The 19408-nt window shown below is 38.5% G+C and overlaps 1 protein-coding gene across 3 annotated transcripts in view; it reads left to right on the forward strand.

The window, feature by feature from the left end:
• The first annotated feature begins 203 nt into the window (after positions 1 to 203).
• Positions 204 to 19408, forward strand: part of ELP2 (elongator acetyltransferase complex subunit 2) — a 41457-nt gene continuing 22252 nt past the window's right edge. For 2 of the 3 annotated variants that reach the window (XM_037154464.2, XM_037154467.2), the window contains exons 1-9: positions 204 to 442; positions 2577 to 2655; positions 9369 to 9439; positions 12873 to 13029; positions 13627 to 13704; positions 15392 to 15456; positions 16213 to 16279; positions 16770 to 16910; positions 18703 to 18798. In XM_037154464.2, the coding sequence (XP_037010359.2) occupies positions 305 to 442; positions 2577 to 2655; positions 9369 to 9439; positions 12873 to 13029; positions 13627 to 13704; positions 15392 to 15456; positions 16213 to 16279; positions 16770 to 16910; positions 18703 to 18798 (892 nt within the window). In that variant the 5' untranslated portion in view covers positions 204 to 304. Of the gene's footprint in view, positions 443 to 2576; positions 2656 to 9368; positions 9440 to 9785; positions 10040 to 12872; positions 13030 to 13626; positions 13705 to 15391; positions 15457 to 16212; positions 16280 to 16769; positions 16911 to 18702; positions 18799 to 19408 lie in introns of those variants that run through there. The other variant, XM_037154465.2, reaches the window with a different exon arrangement.

A 19408-nucleotide genomic window follows, 5' to 3' on the forward strand; every position in this document is an offset into this window, starting at 1 on the left:
CCCCGCACTTTAGCCGTGCGTTTTTCCAGAACGTCTGGAACTACTCCGGCCGGTCTTGGTCCGTGGGTCGGAGGCCGCGTGCGTTCGCTGGACCACAGTCCAGGACACGAGAGCTGGCAGTGGCCGTCCGGCACTGAGGCTCACTAGACCCAGGGCCAGGGGGCGGGGCGGTTGCCGCCCCGCGACGCCGGCAGCCTCTGAAACGCGGTGAGGAATCAGCCAGCCTGGGAAGTGGCTTCGCGAGTAGTTCCGCTCAGGGGGCGGAAGTGTGCGCCCAGGTCTCGGCCGCTGACCAGCCAGCAACATGGTGGCATCTTTGCTGGAGACGTCTCACGTATTTTGCTGCCCAAACAGGGTGCGGGGAGCCCTGAGCTGGAGCTCCGGGCCGGGAGGACTTCTGGCCTTCGGAACGTCCTGTTCTGTGGTGATCTATGATCCTTGGGTAAGAGAGGTGGCCCAGCGTCTGACCCCGTGGGGCTCAATGTGCTAAGCGCCGTCTGGACACTCTGTAGACGCTGCGCCCGAGCGAGGAAGCTGGGTGTGCGCGCTGGTCCGCTTGGGGGAGGGTGTCTACGCGAGGACTCTCCTGTTTGCACGCCAGACTCGCTCCTCGAGATCTTGGGCGCTTCGTCAGCCTGGGGTCCCCAAGTCCCACCAGGGACCTGTTAACCTCTCGTAGATACCTGAGTGATGATAACCTTTTCTGAAGTCTTCTGTGGCAACTAACTGTATATAGTACTGTTAAAGATTTAGTTTGGGTTTTGAAAGATTTGCGATTTAGGTATGGATCAAATCCATTATCACAGTTTCTTTCCCATTTCTGTGTTTCCTGCGTATTTTATAAACTTGCATTGCTTTAAAAAGTGTATCACTTGTATTTTATATATTAGCTTTGGAATGGGACATTTTAAAGGAAGTGCCATTGGGGGAAAGGTCATAGGGGTTGGGAATCCTGAGCATTAGTTATGAGGCAGGATTTAACCCATTCTCTGAACTTCACCCAGTCAGTTGATTTTATTTTTTGGCTCTTTCCCTACCAAATTTCTCAAATGGCTAGTTTTTTGCATGCTTGCCAGAGTTCGTTTTGCCCCCATTCCCACTGGTTAATTTTGGACAATATAATTAATGTTGCTTCTTAAAAAGAGCCTCAGTATAAAAAGTAAAGTGCTGGAAATTAAAGTGCAGTGCAGGAGCTAGCTTTCTCTATTTCTTGTACTGCTTTATTTGATTAAAAATACCATTATTCTCACACCCTTTGCAGATTCCAACTTATTTAGGAAATAGTTGTATTAGCTTAATGTATCTTGAACTTGCCTTATTCTAGTTTCTGTTTCTTATAGCTCTGCACTCTTAACTGGCAAGAGAAAGCACATAAAACCAAGGGTAAAGTTTACAGTGGAACCCACCCAGCTGTGGGAACCTCTCTTTTTGCAGCTATTTAATGGATTTGTACCATTACATCACATTTTTATTTTTAGTGATAATCTGGTGGCCCTGTTAGGAGATTTTTAACCTATCAAAAAATATATTGAGCCTAAAAAGTACTTTGTTTTGTTACATTTTTGCTAGTTGGACATTTAATTAAATGTGGGAATAAGAGCATGGAGGTGCTAAAACAAAGTTTTCGGGATGATGTTCATTCAGCAAATTTTTGAGGACCCTCCATGGCCTGGCCCTGGACTGAGTGGTAGGGACGCAAAGATAATGTGTGAAAAATAACTCCTGCTCATTAAGGAATTCTCAATCTAGTGAGAGAGAAAACGAAGTATTATAATCATTTCCCAGCCTCAAATAATCCGTGTGAAATAATTAATGTATACTTACCTCCGTATACCTTTTTCTCAGCCATGAGAATTCTAGTTGGCATATAAGCCTGTGCAGTTGGCAATAAATAAAGGGTCTGTAAAGAGAAAGGCACTGTAGTCACAGAGTTTGTGTCTTCACTAACTCAGAGCAGTGGGTGAAGTAAGAGCAGTGAGTGAAGTAGAGAGAGCCTAAGAGGAGTGATGTTGGTGAAAGCAAACAGTCTGAAGAAATCTGATGTCTGAGGACCTTCATAGTTGTGGCCTGGTGGTGACCTTGTGTCATTAGGGTTCAAGAACCCTAATTAGCCATGATGGGCAACACCTGATTAGCCATGATGCACAAAATGATCCATGAATTGGTATCCATTAAATATGAATTCCTCTATTAAAAGTTTTTTTTCGTTTTGTTTGGTCAACAAAACACTCAAATTGGTGCAAGCATGTTCCTTATTTAGTCTGGGGTGTCAAGACAGGATCCCTGGATGAGGACTGGGGTGGGATGGGTGGGGGTGGTGAGCAGGAGTTAGGCAGATGAAGACCTGAGAGCTCAGTGTGATGAGAACACATGACTCTGGGAATGTGGAGTGACAAAAAAGAATGAGTTAGAGTGAACAGACAGTGAAGCTACTGTTTTAAGTTTATGAGTTAAGGAAGATGATTCTGTTTGAAATAATCCTGAACATTTTTGTATCAAAACTACTGAAATCTGATTTTTTAAATTCCTCTGTGGGATAGATTCTAACTTACTAACTGGTGTTTTCTTTGTTAAAGAAAAGGGTTGTTATTACCAACCTGAATGGCCACAGTGCTCGGGTCAATTGCATACAGTGGATTTGTAAACAAGATGGCTGTAAGTATCAATCTGATTGTTAAAATTGATCTCAGTTGTCTTCTGATAAAGTATGATTAGTCATATTTTCATCACTTCTATTACTTTACCACTAGCTTATCTGATACCCTGCAATTGGAAAATAGAAGAAAAATGGTATGGCCAGTGAAATATCTGACCTGTACTTTTACTTTGTAGCAATTAAAGCATAGGTAACACAGCATGCTTAGGATGAGGGTAGAGGCAGCCTCTGACTATGGCAAGATCCCCACCATTGCTTAGTTTCTACTCAAAGCCTGTAAGCAGGACCCATGTTAGGCCCAGGCTTGGATTCTGAAAATTTGGCTTGTGGGGCTCTTTCTGCCACAGAGAAGCTACTGCTCTCTAGGCAGGACATTGCATTTTTTGTTTACCCCAGTTTGCACCTTTGTAACATATGAAAAGTGGAGGCTTAGACTGGTACAGGGGACCCTTAGAGGTCTGTGACACCTGGGAGGTCAAAATTATTTTCAGAAAAAATACTAAGAGGTTATTCACTGCTTTCATTCTCATTCCGTTACAGTCATACAGTGGTACTTTCCAGGAGGTTTGTTATATGTAGTACTTTAATAGATTAAATACAGAAATAGATATGAAAATCTAGCTGTAGTTTAATAAAATTAGATGTTCAAGAGATTTTTAGAAATGTGAAATAGGGCCACTCATTAATTTTTTTGTTTTGGAAAATAAAGGGTTTTCCTCACCATAAAATGTTATATTTGGTAACATGTATTGGAGTTTAGTATTTTTAAATAAACTGATAAGCAAGCAGTTTTCAAGTTTCTCAGTTGAAAATTCTAGTGTGTTTAGTGTTGGTACATATAGTCAATCCACATAAACAAAAGCTTTATGGGGTCCTCAAAAATTTTTTTTAAAGATTTTATTTATTTTTAGAGAGGGGAAAGGAGGGAGAAAGAGGGAGAGAAACATCAGTGTGTGGTTGCCTCTCTTGTGCCCCCCACCACTGGGGACCTGGCTTGCAACCCGAGCGTGTGCCCTAGACAGGGAATTGAACCCGCAACTCTTTGGTTCGCAGGCTGGTACTCAATCCACTGAGCCACGCCAGCCAGTGTGGGTCCTCAAAATTTTTTAAGTGTGTAAAGGAGTCCTGACACCAAACAATTTGAAATTTCCTCGGCTAGATCATCTCTAGGTCTCTTATTTCTAAAGTTCTTTGATTCCAGAATGTTTAATTAACATATTCCTTTTAGAAGGTACCACCAAAATCCTATGGAATTTCCCCAAATGTCTTAAATATACCTACTGTAGTTTTCTTATGGACTTCGAAATAATTTTTTTATTCCATAAATATTTTAAATTACTTTATTGATTATACTATTACAGTTGTCCCAGTTTTTCCCCCTTTCGCCCCTCCTCCACCAGTACCCCCACTCCCTCTGGCAATTTCCCCCACCCTTAGTTCATGTCCATGGGTCATGCACATAAGTTCTTTGGCTACTCCATCTCCTATACTATTCTTAACATCCCCTTGTCTATTCTGTACATACCAATTATGTTTCTTAATCCCTGTACCTTTTTCCCATTCTTCCCCTTCTTCTTCCCAACTGATAACCCTCCAAATGATCTCCATATCTATGAATCTGTTTCTGTTCTGCTTTTTTGCTTAGTCTGTTTTTTAGATTCAGTTGCTAATAGTTGTGAATTTATTGCCATTTTAATCTTCGTCATTTTAATCTTTTTTGTACATAATCTGATTTAGCATTTCATATAGTAATCATTTGGTGATGACAAACTCTTTTAGCTTTACTGTGTCTGGGAAGAACTTTATCTGTCCTTCAATTCTAAATGATAGCTTTGCTGAATAGAGCAGTCTTGGATGTGGGTCTTTGCTTTTCATCACTTTGAATAATTCTTGCCTATCACTTTTAGCCTACAAAGTTTCTTTGGAGAAATCAGCTGACAGTCTTATGGGAACTCCTTTGTAGGTAACTATCTGCTTTTCTCTTGCTGCTTTTAAGATTCTCTCTTTATTTTTAGGTTTTGGTATTTCAATGATGATATGTCTTGGTGTGATCCTCTTTGCATCCATTTGTTTGGGACTCTTTTGGTCTTCCTGGATTTGTATGTTTATTTCCTTCAATAAATTAGGGAGGTTTTCTTTCATTGTTTTTTCAAATAAGTTTTCAATTTCTTGCTCTTTCTCTTCTCCTTCTGGCACCCCTATTATGCGAATGTTGGTATGTTTAAAATTGTTCCAGAGGCTCTTTATTCTATCCTTTTTGGGGGGGATTCTTTTTTCTTCTTGCTGTCCTAATGGAATTTTTTTTCTTCCTTATGTTCCAAATCATTGATTTGATTCTAGGCTTCATCTACTCCATTGTTCCCTGCAGATTTTTCTTTATTTCACTTAGTGTAACTTCATTTCTGTCTGGATCTTTTTTATGTTGCTGAAGTGTCCAGTGAGTTCCTTGAGCATCCTAATAACCAGTGTTTTGAACTCTGCAACTGATAGTGCTTATCTCCATTTTGTTTAGTTCTTTTCTGGAGTTTTGTTCTGTTCTTTCATTTGCACTATGTTTCTTTGTCTCCTGGCTTTGGCAAGCCTCCCTTTGTTTCTAGGAATTAGATAGAGCTGCTTTGACTTCCTGTCTTAGTAACATGACCTATTGCAGAAATTGCTCAGGGGCAAGTTGGCTGGAGTGGAGCTTTAGTTAATTGCTAGGGCAGGGCAACCTGAGTGAACCAGGTTGTTGGAGTCTCTGATGCAGTGTGGCTCTGTGTGGGGGAGGGCTCAGAAAGGGGTCAGTGCTGCTGCTTGGCCTCTGGAGTTTTGTTCAGGAGGAGGCTGTTCCCCATCACTCACCCTGATGCTAGACACTTCAGTTTCTCCCCATATGCTACTGTTGCCCTGCCCGCTACTGCTGTGCTGCTGGAGCCCAGAGGGAGTAAGTCTGCATCAGACCTAAGTCTGTTGCAGGCCCTTCAAGAGAAGACTCCTGAGAATCCTGCAGTTTCTTCCACTGCTCTAACTTCCACTGGTTTTTAAAAAAGGAAGTTGGGGGACTTATTTCCTGGCACTGGAACCCTGTGCTGGTTAGTGTGGTTTGGGGTAGGGACTGGTTCCTGAGGTATCCCTTCTGATTTTTATCTACCACATGTGGACATGGGACTGTCCTTTCTGTGTCTCCGAGTTTCTAACCCTCCTACCTATTTGGATGAACGTGACTTCCTTAATTCCCTGGTTGTCAGACTTCCATACAGGTCAATTTTCTGATGAATCTGGGTGATAGTTGTTTTGTAGTTTAGTTGTAATTTTTGCAGTGATTGTGCAAGGTGAGGCGTGGTTACCTATGCCTCCATCTTGACTAGAAGTCCCCATAAACATTTATTAAGAGCATCCTGAGCCAGGCACAAGTGGAGAATTTTCCGAATTAGTGAGACTATGGTATGATTTTATCTGTGACATTAGAAAAAGTTAAATAAGCTACTTATTTCAGTTAGTAATGCAGTATTAGTCACATTAGGTCAGTGAAAACCATTAAATAGTAGAAAGAGTGGCCGTTAGCGCAGACATTAAAGCACAATTGTAATTTTATGAATTGCCACAGACTATGATATCTGTGACAAATGATATCACAGACTACTTAAATATCAGTGTAGGGATTCATTATAAAACATTAATTGGGCTTGTATATTTTATCTTCCCTTTAAAAGTGAGGTTATATAAAGCAAATTGCTTGACATCACTAATTTTTTTTAAAAATATTTTTTTTAAATTTATTTTTAGAGAGAGGGGAAGAGAAGGGAAGGAGAAAGAGCGGGAGAGGAACATCAGTGTGTGGTTGCCTCTCATGTGTCCCCTGCTGGGGACCTGGCTTGCAACCCAGGCATGTGCCCTGACTGGGAATTGAACTGGCAACCATCTGCTTCACAGGCTCGTGCTCAATCCACTGAGCTACACCAGCCAGGGCTTGACATCACTAATTTTTAACTATTAGGATTTATTTCCTCTGAGACGAGGGCTCTACCACCAGATAATTTAGCTATTCTTTTTAAGCCCTGTATCAGGTACCTTATAGTAATTCTCAGAATCTTGTAGTTAGGTAAATAGCTTAATTTCTCCGATGCATAAAGAAATTAAATCCCAAGGTCCTAGCTGGCTGACAGCAGGGTTAGGACAAGAACCTGGGACTTCTGAGTCCTTATCTGATGTTCTTCAGACAGTTCCCAGCTGCTGCTTCTAAATGTCTAGCACATAGGCCAAAAGAAACATATAAATGGCAAATCCAAACAAAAGTTATTCGAGGTTGAGGGACATTCTGTAAAACAACTGGCTGGGATGTTCATTATCACACAAAAAGAAGGGATGCTCTTCTATGTGAAAGACTGAAAAACATGACAACTAAACACAGTGTGTAGTCTTTATATTCTGAATTTAAAAAGAATTATAGACTTCCGCCAAGATGGAGGTGTAGGTGGAACCACCTTGCCTCTGTGCACAACCAAATCTAAGAACAACTATTTTTAACAACAATAAACACAACCAAGCCAGACAGAAAATCGATAATATGGAGTCCAAAGACAACTAAATGCTCAGCTAAACCGGTAAGAGGAGCGAAGCCAGCAGCGGAGCAGGTTGGCAAGAAAAAAATCCCCGAACGGGTGGTGCGCAAACAGGTGGTGCGGGAGCAGCCGAAGGCGCAGGTCACGGGCTAGCTACGGGAGCACACAGGGAAGAGGCGCGGCGGACTGTCTGCGGTTGGTCGCGCAGCTGCGTGCGGATAAACCAGTGAGGAGGGGAGCCTGCTCGGGGCAGCAGGCTCGCATAATTCCGATCGGATAAGCGAGTGGTGTGACTGGACGGACTGGGCTAGCGGAGAGGACCGCCATTGCTCCCTCTCTGACCACGCCCCCACACACAGCGTCACAAACCAGCGACCTGGGTCGCCCCGTCCTGGTAAACAACTAAGGCTTCGCTCCACTTACTTAATGGCGCGAATAGACCAAAAATGGCTCAAGAACAACTCAGAGCCCCAGAACCGATCGATCTAAGTGATGAAGAAATAGCCAATCTTTCAGATGCACAGTTCAAAACACTGGTTATCAGGATCCTTACAGAACTGGTTGATTTTAGTCACAAATTAGAGAAACACATGCAAGCTAAACTAATTGAAATGAATGGTAATACAAAGGAAACCAATAGTAATGGAAAGGAGATTGGGACTCAAATCAATGGAGTGGACCAGAAGGAAGAAAAAAATGATCAAACAGAAAAGAATGAAGAAACAAGAATTCAAAAAAATGAGGAGAAGCTTAGGAACCTCCAGGACATCTTTAAACGTTCCAACATTCGAATTATAGGGGTACCAGAAGGGGAAGAGTCACGAGTGGAAACCTTTTTTGAACAAATAATAAAAGAGGACTTCCCCATTCTGGCAGAGGAAATAGACTTCCAGGAAATCCAGGAAGCTCAGAGAGTCCCAAAGAAGTTGGACCCAAGAAGAAACACACCAAGGCACGTCATCATTACATTAGCCAAGATTAAAATGAAGGAGAGAATCCTAGAAGCAGCAAGAGCTAAGGGGACAGTCACCTACAAAGGAGTTCCCATCAGACTGTCAGCTGATTTCTCAAGAGACCTTACAGGCAAGAAGGGGCTGGAAAGAGGTATTCCAAGTCATGAAAACCAAAGACCTACAACCAAGATTGCTCTACCCAGCAAAGTTTTCATTTAGAATGGAAGGACAGATAAAGTGCTTCTCAGATAAGACCAAATTCAAGGAGTTCATCATCACCAAACCCTTACTATATGAAATGTTAAAGGGACTTACCTAAGAAAAAGAAGATAAAAAAGATGAACAGTGAAAGGGCAGCAAACTCACAGTTATTAAGAACCACACCTAAAACAAAAGCAAACTAAGAGGACAGCTAGATCAGGAGCAGAACCATAGAAATGAAGATCACATGGAGGGTTAGCAACAGGGGAGTGGGAGGAGGAGAAGGGGGGAGAAGGTACAGGGAATAAGTAGCATAGACAGTAGATAGAAAATAGGGGAGAGGGTAAGAATAGTAGGGGAAATACAGAATCTAAAGAATTTGAGACACGTGTTCATGAACTAAAGGGGGAAATGGTGGGGGAGGGGTATGCAGGGTGGAGGGGAATGGAGGGGGGGAATAGAACAAATGTAATGGCATAATCAATAAAAAAGTTAAAAAAAAGAATTATAAAAGACATTACTAGGACAGTTTGGAGAAATTTTGTGTGTATTATGTAATAATACTGTATCGCTGCTGAAATTCTTGAATGTGGTAATAGTATTGTGGTAATGTAGGGGAATGTTCCATTTCTTATGCTATCCGTAGCAAAGTATTTGAGGATTCTGTAACTTATTTGATGTCTGTAACTTATTTCTAAGTAGTTGTCAGAAACAAAAAGGGGTCTGTGTGTACACTGGGTGTGGCAAAGTAGGTTTATAGTTCTGAGTATGTAAAACATACTTTTGTATTATTTATTAATTATTGTATTATTTTTCCATGCAAACAACTGTAAACCTACTTTTGCCCACCCTGTGCATATAGAGAGAGAACAAGCTATTTATCAAATATGGCAAAATATTAACAGTTGGCGAATCTAGGTATATGAGTTTTCTCATATCTTTTCTATAGCTTTGAAAGTTTTCAAAGTAGCTGATAAAAAAAATAAAAATGTTTACTGAGATACAATTTTTTTGCAGCTCCTTCTACTGAATTAGTTTCTGGAGGATCTGATAGTCAAGTGATTCACTGGGAAATAGAGAACAATCAGGTGAGTAGACATGTGTATAGTTTATAAACATTTAAACATAAATATATGTTCTACTATAGTTTATAGTGGAAATGACTGTTATGTGTACTTTTATTTTTAATTTTTTTCTCCTTTCTATTTTATTCTTTCGTTATGAAGTTGCCTCATTTTTGCTTATCAGTAATTCAGATCCTTTATTTTTCCGTACTTCAGGTCCCTTCCCTCTAAGATTTGCCCCCACATTCACATGCTGTCAGTCATTTTGTGAACTTCCCATTATTTTGAAGTAATTTTCAAGCTCTTCTTACATGGGCTGTTTGATCTGTGTTCAGATTAGTAGCAAAAATTAATTCTGCTCTGTTCATAGGATAACTGTTGCCATGTGGATGTAGATTTACGTAACTCTGAGTGATGTTATCATATGCAGTGCTGATTATGGATGGACCTCTTGATGGATATTTAGGTCATTTCTAGTTGTAAGAAAAGATTAAAAGTGAAAAATTAGTGCACTGAATATTTGTACATCTGCCATGCTGAAGATGGAGATGAGGCAAAATCCTGTTCATGAAACTATGTTCATAGTTTGAAGGCTGAATGTACTTGAATAAAGTGCAGTACAAGGTAGGTGCTCTAACTTACCGTCCCCCAACCATGGTACAGTGAGTTCAGAAGAGATTTTTAAGAGGCGACCTTTGAGTTGGTTTGTAAAGTGTGAGATGATTTCCTTGGGAGGAGTTAAAGGGGTAAGAATTCTTGGTAGGAAAAATAGCATAAATAAAAGCTCAGGTGAGAAAACAGAGTACCTGGTCAGGAGTATCTGGTTTTAAGCAAAGCCTAAGATGCATTTAGGGCTTTCTAAAGTGTGTTCAGAGAATTATTCTCTTAAGAAGTTCCATGAAAACAGGAATGGAATCTCTGATCAATCAAGTTTGGGAAACACTGCATATCCTATACGTGTGTCTCTTAGAGAATCCCAATGCACGTGAGCCTAGAGAGGGCTCTGAAAAGTTCTTTCATGAATGAACCTGCTTATCTTTGTTTACCTTACATTTCTCAAAATTGTTTCAAGTCTGAACTTTTTTCTTTTAAATCTCTTAGCAGCTGTTGTAACTTTCAGGAACACAGTTTTGGGAATGTTTCTAGATAGTACATGTGGGCAGTAATACTTGAGAAACAGAATACAGACAGTCCTATGGGAAGAATTTGAACACTTGCTTTAAGAGTTTATTCTTTATTACTAGGCATTTCGAAGTCTGATGATTTTTAAGAAGAAGAGTATGAATATCAGAAGATTAATCTGACTGCCACATGACAAATTAAAATTGGAAAAATGTGAAGGAAGGGAAATGGGATGTATTTTTGAAGGAAAAATGATTTTGGTATATATTACATGGTTAATGAAGGAGTCGGGAGCTGGCTATGAGGGGAGCGAGTAATCAAAAACAGTGGGGTTGTGTCTTAGGGCTCCTGGAGAAAGGAACTTCTGCAAAGGAAAGTAGGCTAGTAGGAGGGAAGATATAGATTTCAGTTGTAGACATGTCATTTAAATTACTGACCAGGCACCCAGCCTTGCCCTCTGCAGCCTGGAGGTAGGGATTTGGGAACCACGTAGACTTGATTGAGAGCAAAAAGATGTGTAGCAAACTTAACTCCTGTTCAGAATGATTTTGGCAGGAAAATTCAGAGAAACAATTTTAGCATTCACTTTTGAAACCTTGAGGTGAGACTTAGCAAGACTCTTTTTCTCTGTGCTCCCCCAAACTTCTGCCAGTAGAGGGAACTGCAGGCTAAGCAAGTACCTGGGCGGACAGCAAACTTAGCTTGAGAGAGGCCAGAGGAGAGAATGTGAAACCAAACAGGGAGGAGAGGCAGATCAATGGCAGAAGGAGAGATGAGGGAATAAGAGCATTTAGGAGAAGGGGCCACATATTGTAACCTTAGGGGCTTAAAGGTTCTTTTCCATAGGCATTTCCAGTACACAGGTGCTCAACACACCTTGACTTACGGAAATAATTCTAAGCTGGTATAATGAGAGGTTCAAGTTTTTGAACAGTGAGCATTGTTTTTTTAAAAAAGCTGGTGAACTTGAGAGATTTCTGTTGAGTTTCTTAAATTTTTTGATGGTTGAAATACCATCCTGCTTAAAGATGTGAAATATTTTCAATAGATTTAATTTTTTAAGCCGTGATGATAAAGAATCATATAAAAAAGTTTAAATATAGAAAAATATAAAGAAGAAAAACCTATATACAAAATCTTAACAGAGTTAACATTCTGATGAACATTGTCTCAGGTCTCTAGTATATGTACAATTATATATACTGTATTTAAGTTATTTAAAATGTTTTTTCGAAGAAGCCAAAGGTTAATGATGAAAGGACGTTAGTGTGTAGACCCTTACATGTAACTATTAATTACTTTCTGGAGTGGCAGAGTTCTGCCTAAGTAATGGGAAAACAGCTGAGGAGACACTTAAGGGACACCTCTATTTCAAAAGACAATTTATGGAAGCTGCCTCTCAAAGGAAGTGGTGCAATTTCACACATTTTGGAGCTCTACGCTATACACCTAAAATAGCAGAAATGATGCCATGGTGAAGAATCTCGCATGGCAAGCAAACGGATTACTGGTTCTGTGTGCCATTTTTTCCATTTTGTAGCCATGATTCAGGCAAGTGTCATGAGGGGATGCTGAAAATACTTGGTGGTGGTTTGATGGAGAATAGAATGTTTACTCAGCCCCAGAGTGTAATCTATATTATCAACCAAAAAAAATGAACTTCACAGTGAAAAAATTCAGCAGACAATACCTTTACTACGATGTCAAGGTTAACTTCACTAAAATTGGGACAGACTGATACCTTGTAATGTTATGCATTTAAGTAGTAATGATGTCAGAATTTATATCCTAAATCTGTTCATGACAAAACATGAGACTAATTCCAAAAGGAACGTTCCACAAAGCTGACCTGTGTTCTTCAAAAATCTCAATGTCGTGGATGTCTTTCCATGGTAATAATCATACATTTATCTATATTATCCTTTTTATTAGCTAACGTGTATGCCTACAATAATTTAATCAGTTCCCTATTAATTCTTGGTTGATATTTTTTTAATATTGTAAAGAGTGTGTGATCCATGCCTGCATCCTCCACCAAAAAAAAGTGTGATGAATATCCTTTTATTATTTGTTACAGTCTTGACGTTAGTGTCTCAGAGTAGATTCTTAGGTGTGAGATTGCTGTGTCAAGGGTATGCACCATTTCAGTGTCAATAATATGGTCAGACAAACTTCTCCAAAGATTACATTAGATTACATTTTCTTCAACTGAAAGGACATATTTCTGGGTCACACATTTTAACAGTACCATTAATCTTATGATTCTAGTTAAATAAAGTTGAAACTGATAATTCCTTTTTTATCATAATGTTTTTGTCATTTTTTTCTCATTCAGCTTTTAAAATCTGTCCATCTTTTTGGCCATGAGGGACCTGTTTATGCAGTGCACGCTGTTTACCAGAGGGGGGCATCAGATGTTTCATTCCGTACACTGATAGTTTCTGCAGCTTCGGATTCCACTGTTCGAGTCTGGTCTAAAGAAGGTTCACAAGGTATGTTTAGAGACATTATAATCCAAACCAATGAAATAGTAATTATCAAATGAATGACAACCAGAAGAGCAAAGATATACTTTTTTTAGTCTTTCAAGCAGCTTTAAGAACAGCTTTAAAAAGCAGCTTTCATCCAAATGTTTGTGTTTTTTCCACTTTTTCCAAATTCCTTATATCATATGATTTGTTAATGTGAATTTCCTCTGCCAGGGGTGTCCAGTCCGCAACCTGCAGGCTGCATGTGGCCCAGGAAGATTATGAATGCAGCCTCACACAAAATTGTAAATTTACTAAAAACCTTTTTTTTTTTGCTCATCAGTTTTTATTCATGTGTGTGTATTTAATGTGTAGCCCAAGACAACAACTCTTCTTCCAATGTGGCCTAGAGCTGCCAAAAGGTTGGATACCCCTGCACCTTTGCATATAAATAATTTTGTTCTCTAATGTTGTTCAACATTGACCATTTAAATTCACATGGTAGGTAGGGGCTCAGGATTGAAGTCTGTCATCTCCCTGCCAATGTGATGATGCTACGCAACCTCTCTAGGTGGATAAGCTCTGAGTTAGTCATTCATGGTGTGTTTCATTATTTTTTAGTAACGTGCCTTCAGACCTTGAACTTGGAAAATGGATTCACTCTGACTGTCTGCCTATCTTTTTTGCCTAATACTGATGGTGAGTATCCTGTTAAGTTCATATTAAAAGAACAATATATGTTTTTATTTTTCGTATGACAGAACCTGAAAGAAACATTGAATCTCAATATGTATCCACATTTTTTCATGAAACAGGTTGAGACCTAGCTAATACACTTTTGTTTTCATCATTCAAATTATCTAAGCATAGAATATAAGAGTAAGGGAAGCTGTTCAGAATTTTGGCAGCTGTTTAAAATTTACCCCAATAAATTCAATAAAAAGGGGAAAAGATTAAATGACTTAATGTGAAATCAAGATCAATATTGCTATTTATCATAGACAGAGCACAGCTGAAGTAAGGCCTGCTTGAGTGTGGTTGGTAGGATAATATGAATATAATAATTTATAGTTTTAATTTGAACATTTCACCTAAAATGTCATATGGTGTGCTTGAGTGTGATAGTGTTATGTTACAGAATTACATGCTTATGATTTTGTAATAAAAGGGGGGCATTATTTTTTCTGGACCGTGTATATTGCCAATGTATGTAGATCCAATTTAGGAAAATTGTCTAAGTCTTCAGAAGGTGAAGGTCTGGGATAAGTTGAAAAAGTATTGATGGACCATGAGCATTTCTTTCAGAACAGCACCCTTACATCTGCATGATGACATTTTTTGTCTAAGACCACTTAAAATCTCCAAACAGAAAATTTTTCCTTTTGCTGGGAAACCCATCTGTCCCTCTCTTTGATTGTCCTTCACAAAGATGATGGCCAGTGTGAGTCAGTCTCTCTCTTTGCCTCCTCAGTAACCTGGAGGACAGGCCTGGTGGAGAGAGGCAGGGTCTGGAAGCCACCAGCCTCTTGCCTTTTGGTGCAGGAGCTGCAATTTTATGGTTTATGTGGTGCTCCTGCTTTGTGTGAGGGCTCCCTTGGAGGAGGAACTCATACATTCTGGTTTCATAACAGGATTAAAATTTTTTCCATATACATTAAGGCCAAGTAACTGGAGTTTGTTATTTTTGTTTTTAGTGTATTTAAGGTTGAAAATCTTTGAAAAACCCACTTGGTTGCAAGGTGTTTTCTTAGAAAAAGAGTTCCTATTTTATTCTGCTCCACAGTCATTAGAGCTATCCTTTGGCAATGTCTATTACATTTTTGTGCTATTAGAGAAATCTCATTTTATAGTTGCACCTTTCATAGCTTTTTAACCACATATTTACTTACATACTCTTTTATATGGGTCTAGAATTGCTTCAGGAATTTTGTTTTACTGTTGAATTCTCAAACAAAATGTAAGGTTCTTAAAGTAACAAACATACCATTACACTTTTGTGCAGTTATCATGATGCCAGGCTTATGGTAGCTCTTCCATTTTATTATTCATTTCAGCTAACTCTTCATGTTAGTTGTCTGGCCGACAGTGAAAATGACCTCAACTTGCCCTCAAGCTTCTCTTTTCCCTGCCCTGTCTATCATAAAATACATCTAATGGAGAAAAATACTCTCTATCAGTAGTCATTTTTTGCCAAGTAACCATTTAACAGAACATTTTAGAGTGTTCACTTGATGCCAGTAGATATGTATTGAGCACTTGCAGTTTATTTGTTCATTGATGTGAGAAATAGAAGTCAAAGTTCTTTAGAGTTTAGAATACAGCACAGGTGATAATCGTAGCATATGATGGAATACTTAACAGTGAAAGTCTCTTTTTTCCCCCCCAGTGCCAATATTAGCATGTGGCGATGATGACTGCAAAATCCACTTATTTGTTCAACAAAATGACCAGGTAATTAATGATGCTCATTAAGGGACTGGCATTAGCTTCTGCTTAATTACATTTCTTAATACAGACTATTTCAAGATTATAGAATTTTAGGAATGTTCTCATCTAAACCAAAATAAATCAAGAGGTGTAGTTTTTTTACAGTTCATACCATCTGAACCCCAAACAACTACTGCCTTGACTATCGGTGCAGAGCTGTTAGGAGGAAACAGGTCCTTGGGACCTTCCCCCTTAGGGGGAAGGAGAGAAGGACGATACGGTGGTAGTGTTTTTTCTTTAAAACAGGTATAGCGTTTTGGTTTTTTTTTGTTTGTTTGTTTTTGTCCTTCTGAGCCTTATGTACACTTTGAGTGGTTAAACTAGGGGAGGGAATTTCTAGAAAGAGGGTTGGTTATAACTAGGCTAATTTATTAAATAATAATGGAGATACTCATTTCTTTGCATTTGGTAAGACAGTTTAAAATGGTTGTGACGGTCCAATTACCCAATTTTTATCTGTTACATATCATATGTCATTCTGTTATGTTAACATTTACAGTGTTTGATGTCTACAGATATTATCTAACAAGCATTGCTCAATTAGATGATTATGAGATTTTTCATCTGAGACCTCTGTCTTACATCTAATCAGATAATGCTTCCAGCTTTAAAAAAAAAAAGATTCAGCAGGGACTGGCTAAGACCAAATGAAATCAGTGATATGATATGCATGAAAATATCAAATTCTTACACCAAGCTTGATGATTTTTATCTTACTAGTTTCAGAAAGTGCTTTCTCTCGGTGGACATGAGGATTGGTTAAGAGGCGTGGAATGGGCAGCCTTTGGTTAGTATGAAATTTTGCTGAAATACATGTGATGGGGACAAGTGTGTGTAACTTCCAAGAAAGCAGTCTCCTATGTTTTAATTTTAAACTTTCTTTGTATGTAATATTTTTCTGTAGTCCCAGTTAGAAAAGAGGACACTTACCCTCTTTTAACTATCTATGAACTATTGATTGGGGTAGTAGAAGGTGAAACAAGTTGATATTTAAAAGAGGACAAGAGCCAACTATTCCACATGCAGACATTATGAGAAGCTCCTTGTAGATCTTAGTGGCCTGAGTATAGGAAGACCACATGCTGCAACCATTTATTAGCATTGTATACTCGTTTGTCAGTGTTAGTAAAACTGAATTTAGGTCAGATGAGTGAAGGGTAAGGAAGCAAAGTCTAATTTAAAAAAAAAAATCTAGAAATGTGCATATTGTAGAGAAGAAAGTCTTATACATTAAGAATATAATGCTAGAAAAATAATAAATTTTGTTTTTTAATTAGGTAAAGATCTTTTCCTAGCAAGCTGTTCACAAGATTGCCTGATACGAGTATGGAGGCTGTGTGTAAAATCGACATCATTAGAAACTAAGGAAGATGATAATATAAGACTGAAGGAAAGTACTTTTACTGTAGAAAATGAAAGTGAGTAATAATGAAAATATTAATATACTAATACTTAGGTCTCCTAGTTGATTCATTCATGTTTTACTTTATACCGATGCGAAGATTAGTTTTTCAGGAGTATCAGAGCCGTACATGAAACTTGATATTATGCATTTTTCCTTTTTTTATTTATGTGGAATGATGAGCTGTTTTTCATATAAGAAACTTATTTTTCTTCAAAACCATATTAGTGAGAGTTTTTAAAAATTGGCTGAAAATATATATATTTTAACCTTCACCTGAGGGTATGTTTATTGATTTTTGAGAGAGAGAGAAGAAGATTAATTAGAGAAAGAAACATCAATTGGTTGCCTCTTGTACATGCTCCCACCGAGAATCGAACCCACAACCTTTTGGTGTACTGGGCAACACTCCAACCAATTGAGCCATCTGGCCAGGGCAACTGAAAATATTTTTTATGTTTTCTCAGTAAATTAATTTGTATAATGTTGCTGAATTTGTAATTTTAGCATAGGAAGATCTAAAGAAATAATGTTAATTATTTGTACCTTTGTAGGAAAATATTTTATGAGACAAGCTAAATTCCTACATTTGAGTAGTATATAATTCTGATATTCTTATTGTCTTGCATCAGAACAGTGCTCCTGTGTGAGGTCTTGATTCTGTTGAAATAATTGTATTTGAAGGCGTTATTTCTTTAAAATTTTTGTTTGGTTTTGAAGAAGGTATTTTTGGATGTGTATCTAAATTGTAAAGTTAGTTCTCAGTGAGCATTGTTCTCCCAGGAATTCTCTTTGTTGTTTTTCTCTTCTTGGTTATAAAACCTATAAGAGCTGAGATACTGGTAATAGTTTTATGGGGGAGAATCAAGAAATACTATAACCAGCATGTTATGAGTAGCTATTCCCAAATTTGAATTTTGTTTTTTAAGATTTTATTTATTCATTTTCAGAGAGGGGAGGGGGGAGAGAGGGAGAGAAATACCAATGTGTGGTTGCCTCTCTCCCACCCCTTGCTAGGGACCTGGCTCATAACCCAGGCATGTACCCTGATTGGAAATTGAACTGGCGACCCTTTGGTTCGAAGCCTGTGCTCAGTCCACTGAGCTATACCAGCCAGGGCCCAAACTTGAAATTTTTTGATATTTTTATTAACTGTTTTGTTTGAAAGATCGTGATACTTGTTTTACTTTCTTATGCATGTATCATAATTTTTTAAAAGATTTTATTAATTTAGTTTTAGAGTGGGGAAGGGAGAAAGAGAGGGAGAGAAACATCAATGTATGGTTGCCTCTTGTATGCCCCCACACTGGGGACCTGGCCCGCAACCCAGGCATGTGCCGTGACTGGGAATTAAACAGGCAACCCTTTGGTTTGCAGGCCAGCACTCAATCCACTGAGCCACATCAGCCAGGGTATCATTTATCTTAATTTTTAAAAAATAGTATTCTAGGTTATTATACTGGGATGATTAGTGAGCATAGCTAGGGGGCTGGCGTGTTTGTGTTTGCTTTTAAATTGTAGTGTAACAGTAGCTATCTCAGAAAATAGAGCATATTGCTTAGTATTTATTTTTGACTGGGAAGAGACCAAGGTTGAGAAAAATTTATCTATCTCTAGACCTTTTCTCCTGTAATTTTGAATAATGGGTGAAGTTAATGAAATTTAGAATGTGTGTTCTTTTGGTTGACTTTGATAAATCATGTTTTCTGTTTTTTTTTTCTGGCTATAAATGTACACCTGAATGGTTATGAAAATGTTCCTTTTGAAAGAGCTTTGAAGAAAGTACTTCTTCATTGCTTTTGTTATAGGTACTAAAACAGCATTTGCAGTTACTCTGGAGACTGTGCTGGCTGGTCACGAAAACTGGGTAAATGCAGTTCATTGGCAGCCTTCATTTTACAAAGGTAGGAAGAACCACATACACTTATCCTTCATTACAGTTAATTCTCATATACAGAATTTTAAGCTGACCAAATAAAATGGAGGATATTTTTGAGTGTGATTAGAAATCTCAAATGTAAAACATTTTTAAGTTGACAGTGTGTAATACTGCAGTCCTGTTTTTCTGGACACTCAATTTCACTAAAAACTGTACCCATATATTTGGTTAAATACATGGTGACAGGAAGACTGTTTGACTGTGGGTGCTGGGCACACAATGTAGTGTACAGATCATGTGTCATAGAAATACACACTTGAAACCTGTATGGTCTTCTTAACCAATGTCACCACAATAAACTTAATAAGCAAAAAGAAAAGATAGTCGTACTCCTGAGTAGGAAAAGGATGATTCCTGCCATGATGTTGAAATCACCTTGTTTATTAACTTTTTTCTGACAAGTATTAGACTAGTCTTTATGAGATTTAAGAGAATTTGACTTTCAGAGAAACCTCACTGGAATTTTTACCTTTGGCAATACAAAGTTGGTAATAATGACACACATAATTTCTGAAAAAAATAAGACTACCCCCCTCTTCCTTTGCCCTTAACCTCTATTTATGGCCTGATGCATG

The sequence above is a fragment of the Artibeus jamaicensis genome, unplaced genomic scaffold (genome assembly GCF_021234435.1).
Source record: "Artibeus jamaicensis isolate MK-2021 breed Jamaican fruit bat unplaced genomic scaffold, CSHL_Jam_final contig_354, whole genome shotgun sequence".
Lineage (NCBI taxonomy): Eukaryota > Metazoa > Chordata > Mammalia > Chiroptera > Phyllostomidae > Artibeus > Artibeus jamaicensis.